General features: G+C 42.0%; 1 protein-coding gene across 1 annotated transcript; it reads left to right on the top strand.

Annotated features, from left to right (window-relative positions):
* Positions 1-6,247, top strand: calhm3 (calcium homeostasis modulator 3). Its single transcript, XM_060924774.1, has 3 exons — positions 1-287; positions 2,981-3,236; positions 5,373-6,247. The coding sequence occupies exons 1-3, from the start codon at positions 1-3 to the stop codon at positions 5,820-5,822; spliced, it is 993 nt and encodes a 330-aa protein (XP_060780757.1). The 3' UTR covers positions 5,823-6,247.
* The last annotated feature ends 2,660 nt before the right edge of the window (positions 6,248-8,907 follow it).

The following is an 8,907-nucleotide window of genomic DNA, read 5'->3' as shown; positions in this document are numbered from 1 at the left end:
ATGGATCGCTTAAAGGTAGTTCTGCAATATTTCCAGTCGAATTCCGAGTCCATTTCCAATGGTATATGCATTTTGCTTTCTCTGATCGGCGTAAAACTCTACACCAGCTTTGATTTTAACTGCCCTTGTCTGCCGCAGTACAATAAAATGTACGCACTCGGTGTGATGTTTGTTCCACCGCTTATTCTCTTCTTACTGGGGATTTTGGTTAATCGGCACACTGGAGTGATGATGGAGGAATGGGCCAGACCCATAAGCAGGAGGGCCAAAAATCCAGCTGTTGTGAAGTAAGTCCTCTTTTTGTTATTAAATTAGACCTACCTGAATAAAATGATGCATCTTTAATGTAGGCAATGCTGCTTCTCATCTCATCTCATCTCATTATCTCTAGCCGCTTTATCCTTCTACAGGGTCGCAGGCAAGCTGGAGCCTATCCCAGCTGACTACGGGCGAAAGGCGGGGTACACCCTGGACAAGTCGCCAGGTCATCACAGGGCTGACACATAGACACAGACAACCATTCACACTCACATTCACACCTACGGTCAATTTAGAGTCACCAGTTAACCTAACCTGCATGTCTTTGGACTGTGGGGGAAACCGGAGCACCCGGAGGAAACCCACGCGGACACGGGGAGAACATGCAAACTCCTGCTGCTTCTCATGCAAGTTTATTCTTGTAGCCTATAGTCAGGGGCGCCGCCAGAAATTTTGGGCCCCATGAAAGATTAGAATTTTGGGCCCCTCAACTTTGCCCACCCTCGTCACAATTGCACTGTATATAGCAAACTGTATATGGCGCTTGCTCATTAAAAACTTCAATCCTAAAGCATTTATGGGTTGTATTGCTGCTTACCTCCTTTTCCAAAGGGGGGGTTCAGTGGTTTGGTAGGGCGGAGGTCGCCCTGAGGCTGAATCTGTGCATATTTAGGGCACCTCATTAGTTATGAAACCGGTTATTAGCACTAGTTATTAGCACCAGCATAACGTAATATTTCATCTTGTTTATCACACAAGTCAGTTCAGTTATTAAAATGGAAAAAATGTCACTGTACAAACTGTAAAAGTGTTCTCTTGATAGGCTAATCCAACCACGTTCATACTGTTCATTTACCATTCGCTAATATTTTGAACACACATGTGAGCGATGGCTACCTTTCTTTGGGAAAAACTGAGTGACCAGTTGCCTGCCTCTCCGGTCCCTCTCAGCTTTCAGCTGCCTTTCTTTAAGTTTTTGACAGCCACTCTTCATATTTAGCGATCATAGACTGTACGCACTCCACTGCTGGCTGGCTGGCTGCTGCACCGCGACACAGCAGCAAGTAGCGTTGCACTGATCAGCACACAGATTTAACGCATCGCGCTTCTACCAGAACTGGACCGTACCATTTCGCAAAAGGGGGAGGGTTAAATGACAATATGTTGAAGAACTCAAGAAATAGACAACCTTGTTCAATTAGCTCATTTTACCAGATGGAATATTGCATTGTTGTTATTTCAAAAGGCTTATTAAAATAATTAAAAGTATATTATCAGCCCTTAAAGGGCCCCATGGCAGTGCTGGGCCCCTAGAATTGTTCTAACCTTTCCCCCCCTGGCGGCGCCCATGCCTATAGTACTGTGCAAAAGTCTTAGGCACCCTATTTTTTTCTTTTATACAAACCTTCTTCATCTCATCTCATTATCTCTAGCCGCTTTATCCTTCTACAGGGTCGCAGGCAAGCTGGAGCCCATCCCAGCTGACCACGGGCGAAAGGCGGGGTACACCCTGGACAAGTCGCCAGGTCATCACAGGGCTGACACATAGACACAGACAACCATTCACACCTACGGTCAATTTAGAGTCACCAGTTAACCTAACCTGCATGTCTTTGGACTGTGGGGGAAACCGGAGCACCCGGAGGAAACCCACGCGGACACGGGGAGAACATGCAAACTCCGCACAGAAAGGCCCTCGCCGGCCACGGGGCTCGAACCCGGACCTTCTTGCTGTGAGGCGACAGCGCTAACCACTACACCACCGTGCCGCCTACAAACCTTCTTATAGATTTCTATTTTATGACTTCTACATTAGGCGGCACGGTGGTGTAGTGGTTAGCACTGTCGCCTCACAGCAAGAAGGCCCGGGTTCGAGCCCCGTGGCCGGCGAGGGCCTTTCTGTGTGGAGTTTGCATGTCCTCCCCGTGTCCGCGTGGGTTTCCTCTGGGTGCTCCGGTTTCCTCCAAAGACATGCAGGTTAGGTTAACTGGTGACTCTAAATTGACCGTAGGTGTGAATGGTTGTCTGTGTCTATGTGTCAGCCCTGTGATGACCTGGCGACTTGTCCAGGGTGTACCCCACCTTTCACCCGTAGTCAGCTGGGATAGGCTCCAGCTTGCCTGCGAACCTGTAGAACAGGATAAAGCGGCTACAGATAATGAGATGAGACTTCTACGTTATCGAGTCAGCACAATTTTATTTTTAAAGTTCCAATTGTTTGTTTTCCAGCACAAAATTAAATGTTACAGAAAAAAATGTTTGCATCTGAGCAGTGTATTACATCAGAGAGCACTTTTCAGATTAAAAAAGAAAGCATAATGAAGGCTGCTGGGTTTTGGGGCAAAATTAAGAAACAAGTGTGGCACTCAAAGTGTCCAGAAGAACTGTGGCTGGTTCTGTAAGATGCTCAGTAAAACCTACAGCTCATTTCCTTATAAAACTGCACTCATTGTACCTGAGACTACTTTTTTTTTAAAGCAAAGGGTCGTCTCACACCAAATATTGACTTTGTTTCATTTATTATGGCTTACTGCTGTTTATAGTATTTTTTTTTTTTTTAAATGTTGAAATATTTCATTTCATTATTTTTAAGTCATTTTTGGTCATTAGCATTTCTTTACATGTACTTAAGACTTTTGCACAGCACTGTATATGAAACTGTTTTAGTCCGGTAGCCTATTCCCATACCTGTTTTGTTTTTAAACAAGCAACTCTCCTATAGGTATTTGTTTTCAGCTATGATGCAGCGGGCCCTGTTGGCACCCATGGTGTGGATCCTGGTATCCTTACTGGATGGGAAGTGTTTTATTTGTGCCTTCAGCATGAGTGTGGACCCTAAACACTTCAGCGGGTTCCCCAATAACACTGGTCTGGATGTGATCAGGATCATGGCTAAGGTGCCCTGCAAGGAAGACAGCATCTTCAAAGACAGCACTTTCCGGAAAGCTGTCTCACGTTACGTGCGTTGTTACTCTCAAGTAAGTGGATGTTTTCACTTCATTTTCACTGCCTACAAAAACTGCACAGACATAGTCTAAGCATTTTCTTTCCATTACTCTTTGGACTGAACCGAAATGGTCTGATGAAATAGTAATCTATTATAACTTGAAAAAGTTGATATACCACTTGGGGAAAATACAAATGCTTGATTGGAAATATATAGAGGATATCTTCGAGTGGTGAATGTATACATCACGAGTGAGCGAAGTGAACGATACGAATGGTATATTGTATTTTTCATACGAGCTACATCCGGGACATGGAGAACCAAAACCATGATGTAAATCTCTATATGTCACTCATGAGGAAATTGATGAATTGTTTTGATAAATTTTGGTACTTTTTGTTTGTGAATGTGTCTGTATAATAAAAAGAACATCACACGTTGGCTTGAAGATATGAAGTTTATCTTCTCATGTTGAGAAACTCGCATTTTTCATATGAAATACATCGCAGATCTGAGTGACATATTTCCCGGTATTTCACTCCGACGATGTCACTCCCAGTGTTTTCCCGCTGACATGACATGCATTGTCAAAATGGCGAACTGGTTCAAAATTAAAATTCTTCTGATGAACTTGCGTATTTTTTTGTGTGTGGATGTGTCTATATATAATATAAAGAACATTACATGGTTGCATGAAGATATGAAGTTTATCTTCTCGTGCTGAAAATATTTTCACTCATTTGCTTTGCTCACTCGTGAATACTGTATGTTCACCACTCAAAGGTAAACTTTATATCTTCACGCAACTGTGTAATGTTCTTTATATTATACACTCACCAGCCACTTTATCAGGTACACCTGTTCAGCTGCTCGTCACTGCAAATATCTAATCAGCCAATCACATGACAGCAACTCAATGCATTTAGGCATGTAGGCATGGTCAAGATGACCTTCTGAAGTTCAAACCAAGCATCAGAATGAGGAACAAAGGTGATTTAAGTGACTTTGAACGTAGCATGGTTGTTGGTGCCAGGTGGGTTGGTCTGAGTATTTCAGAAACTGTTGATCTACTGGACAACCCTCTCTAGGGTTTATAGAGAATGGTCCAAAATGGAGAAAACATCCAGCGAGCAGCAGTTCTCTGAGCAAAAATGCCTTATTGATGCCAGAGGCCAGAGGAGAATAGCCAGGCTGGTTTGAGATGATAGAAAAGCAACAGTAGCTCAAATAAGCACTTGTTACAACCAAGGCATGCAGTGGACCATCTCTGAACGCACAACACATCGAACCTTGAAGCAGATGGACTACAGCAACAGAAGAACACACCAGGTGGTCTTCCATTATTTTTGAAGGCATCTTTGCTCTGTAGCATTCCTTAGCATGTGCCTAAGACTTTTACACACTACCGTACATGATAGTCAATATGATTTGTCTGTTACTTATTCTTACTTCCGGTCATTATCAAATTGACAGTGGGAAAGACAACGCCATGTTTTTCAATTTTGCATGCATGTTTCTAATTCCTCAACATTGTGAATGTTGGTATCTCGGAGAAGTGTATCAACAAAAGTTGTTTGAGATCTTTTTTTTCCGCTTGACTATCCAAATAATAATTTGATGTGCGGGTGAGGTTTTATCTCTGAATGTGTGCCCTTCATGTTTCAAACACCGCTGCTTGATGATGTTTGATCAAACCTCCGTATAGTTCTTCATCGGTAACTCTATCAGACCAACTCAAATTTGCACAGCATGTGAGTGTATGTTCCATTTAAGGATCTTTCTTCTTGAGCAGTGAGAGACCACAGGGCACTTCCATAAAGCAGAATTGCTTCAGTAGTTGCTCTGAAGAGCTGCAACTTGATTGTTTTAGAGAGGTTGCTCTTCCATATTTTCAACAGATTTGGTAGTGACTTCCAGACAAGTGCTTTCCTTGTATGAATATCTCTATTCTTGTCACACCAGGACCCCAAATACTTGAAATCCTGGTCACCAGAGTCAGTTAATGCTTGCTTAATTTCATTGTCATTTAGAATGTGCAGTGGCTCCATCACCACATTGAAAAACATAGCTTTTGTCTTTTCCATATTTATTATCAGTCCTACTTTCCTGCACTCCATTTGTCTGTATGATGATGTAAATATTAGTCATTGCTTCTGCTTTCTTTCAGGCAATAGGTTGGTCCATCCTTCTCTGCCTCATTTTTCTGGGTGCAGTGGCTCGAATTATTAAACCATGCTTCAATCATGCCACCTTTCTTCAAACACGCTACTGGAGCAATTACTTGGACGTTGAGGCAAAGCTTTTTGATGAGACATGTGTCCATCATGCCAGAGAGTTTGCCAGAAAATGTGTAGTGCATTTCTTTGAGAGTATGGAGGATGATGCTGTTCTCAGGATGCCACTCACCCCGAACCTCAGATTTAACAATATCAATGATGAGACTGAGGAAGAAGATGAGCATCTCCATGGTGTGACCAGGAAGGATCAGGTGGATCACTTGCTCCAAACTTGGTTCCAGTGCAGACCTGAGCTGGATGTGACCAAGATGGTGTATAGACCCACTAAATGTATTACTTGGGAAGACCCTAATGGACATATACTTTACTCAGATGTATGACATGACACTAAAATAACATACTAGTGCATATATGTGAACATGGGCGTCGCCACCATTGAATGTGAAGGGGGCGTGTATATATACATATATAATAATTCTTCATTTGGAAACCCCCCCCCCCCCCAACATAAAATATTAGTTCACCCAGCGCCATTTATTGCTTCGTGAAAGAATCCATTCCACTTGATCGATAAGAGAATACACATACCACTGAAAATCCACTCTGGGTTTTCCGGGCGTTACCTACAACAACTCACCGCACACAAGTGAAGTGAATCTCAGTGCAAGCAGAGACATTTTGGTGCAGCTACTCGAAAGTGGAGGAGGTAACGTCAGCCCCATTGCCACCTCACAATGTCTAGCTTTTGCTAAAACCTTATTCTTTTGTTATATGCCCTCAAAATTAACCCTAGGCCACGTTAAATTAATGTTCAACTAAACAATGAAATAAGCTTAGCCTAATGGGGTATTCTTGGTTGATGATGAATTGTTTGCAATATTTGCTCCCTCCCCAGACACAATGGACATAAGGAAATTCTTTACAAAGAAGAGGAAAGTAAGTCAAAATTTCCCCACAGGACAGGTTTTTTTTTTTTTGTCCCAATGGAAATGTTAGTGCAGTTAGCTGGCTAGTCAATGTTAGGCGATGTATCAGCTAGCTTAATGTTAGCTATCATTTAATTCAAACCCGGTAGGCCTGCCTTACTGTAATGCCAAGAATGAGGTCAAGTCTGCTCTGGTGATATTTATTGATTCCCTGTTGTGATTTGAAGAACTTGTTTTGTCTGGTCTTTGCCAGTTTTCTGGAAAGTAACATGGGAAATCAGTGTATGGGGAAGGAATAGTAGAAAGGAATAGTAGAAAGGAAAGCAATGGAGAGAGATGGATGTTATTCCAGGTGGACTGTGAAGGAAAGGGGGATAAAAGTTATGAAGTGGTAGAAATTGTGGTGGCACCAATGTAAGAAGGAGTTATAGCTATAAATCTATTTGTTATACTAATCTGTAAATGTTACTGTAGTACCACCATTGCATGTAGGTTGACAAAACTGCACTTGTTCATTGTGTGAAGTTATTTTTTTATGTGTCACCGTTGCTTGACATTGTAATTTTGTGTTATGAAGTTTGCATGATGCCATGTCATGCCTGTTCATTGTGTGAAATTATGAATATTCTTATTTTTAAACATACAGTTGAGTGTCGCTATTGCTTGGCACAGTGGCATGTTGTGTTACATCTAAAACTAAATAAAAAAGAAAACACAAAATAGAAAGTAAAATGCACCCATAAAGTCGTTGTTGGTGATAAATTGTGTCACATTCACCTCATTATCTTAGGCATAGCAGTGGGTTTAAAAACAGGCCGATGAATATATGGACTAGTTGAATGAGGACGTATTGTTGAGTCTCTAAAATAGTCATTGAATTAAGTGACTTTTGTAGATAAAATTAGGTGTTTAACAACCTGTTAAAAGTACACCAGAATGCAGTAAATGGCATCTAATTAATTAAAAATGTTCTGGGGGAGAACCCCCAGACCCCCCGCCAGTGTGTCCCCCCCACATTAAAAATGCTTCTGACGCCCCTGTATGTGAAAGACCAAATGTAAAATATAAAGCTTATAAAACTGAAAGAATGTAAACATAAGGAAAACAACTGTATTAGACTTGAAATGGATTTAATTCTTACTTGTGTGCCTCTTGTTCTAAGGGAAATTTCACAGTCATCCCAGACGACCAAGTTCATGTAATAACTTTATCTTAAATAAAATAAGTTTTATATTTCTTTATATTGGGCAGCATGGCAGTGTAGTGGTTAGCACTATTGCCTCACAGCAAGAAGGTCTTGGGTTTGAGCCCAGTGGCCGCCGAGGGCCTTTCTGTGTGGAGTTTACATGCTCTCCCCGTGTCCGCATGGGTTTCCCCCACAGTCCAAAGGTATGCAGGTTAGGTTAATTGGTGGTTCTAAATTGAGTGTGAATGGTTGTCTGTGTCTCTGTGCCAGCCCTGTGATGACCTGGCAACTTGTCCAGGGTGTACCCCGCCTCTTGCCCATAGTCAGCTGGGATAGACTCCAGCTTGCCTGCGACCCTGTAGGACAGGATAAAGCGGCTACATATAATGGATGGATGGATTTCTTTGTATTTTTAAATGTTCCACAAAGCCTCAAGTAAAACAGTTATGCTACCTCTTTATTACAACAGTTGTAAAAAAAAAAAAAACGTTACATATAATAAAGATGTCACATTGCGGGCACTCTTATCCAACATACCCAAAGTGGGGAGCAGTTGGGGGTTAGGTGCATTGCTCAATGGCATTTCAGCCATTCCTGTTGGTCTAGGGAATTGAACCAGCAACCTTGAGGTCATAAAACTGCTTCTTTAATCATTAAGCCATGGTTTCCCTGAAAGCAATATGGATATAGAAACAACAATGAATTTTCTACATCTGACAATTGTATGTACTGGAAGGTTTGCACCAGACTTTTAGCCAGTCATGTAAGAAATCTTGCATGCTGAGATTTGCCTGGGCCAGGACTGGATTTGTTTAGGTTTGCATAGCTCTCCCTACACACATTAGTCAGCAGTGGGATGCATATGAATATGATGCAAATGTAGTAGGGATTCATATGTCAGTATGTACAATAAAGAACGCTTACTGATCTCGATATCAGTGGTTTTCTTGTATTGCATGTAGCAGATGGGCTATTACTGGTTATAAACATGTGCTTGATCGTTTAACTCTCACAATAGCCTATACTGATTTAAGGAAAATCCGAGCTGAGCTCCAAGTACATAGTGCAACATATGTAAAGCTCAAAGTACATAGCTCAACACTGCAAACGTTCACACAATGTTTAAGGAATTCAAGGAGGCGAAAAATTCATCGAGTGCGCAATGACCGGTAAGGAGTGGCCAAAGTTGTACTTCAGCACGGCTCTGTTCCAAACCACATACGAGCCTCCTAAGTAGCATGTCAAATCTGTTGGCCAGCTGACGTAATGTTCTGACATGAGCCTACAGTTCAATGGGGTGGTGCGCTGTTTGGGACGAAGCCCAGGTGTGCGCTCCTGCATGCGCAAAGGCGA

The sequence above is a fragment of the Neoarius graeffei genome, chromosome 7 (genome assembly GCF_027579695.1).
Source record: "Neoarius graeffei isolate fNeoGra1 chromosome 7, fNeoGra1.pri, whole genome shotgun sequence".
Lineage (NCBI taxonomy): Eukaryota > Metazoa > Chordata > Actinopteri > Siluriformes > Ariidae > Neoarius > Neoarius graeffei.
This window is presented reverse-complemented; position numbering and strand designations above follow the sequence as displayed.

Excerpts from the sequence above, each read along its gene's own strand:
- calhm3 (XM_060924774.1), top strand. The coding sequence starts at position 1 with ATGGATCGCTTAAAGGTAGTTCTGCAATATTTCCAGTCGAATTCCGAG. Across the intron at positions 288-2,980 it reads AAAAATCCAGCTGTTGTGAA|GTATTTGTTTTCAGCTATGA; the intron begins GTAAGTCCTCTT and ends ACTCTCCTATAG. Across the intron at positions 3,237-5,372 it reads ACGTGCGTTGTTACTCTCAA|GCAATAGGTTGGTCCATCCT; the intron begins GTAAGTGGATGT and ends GCTTTCTTTCAG.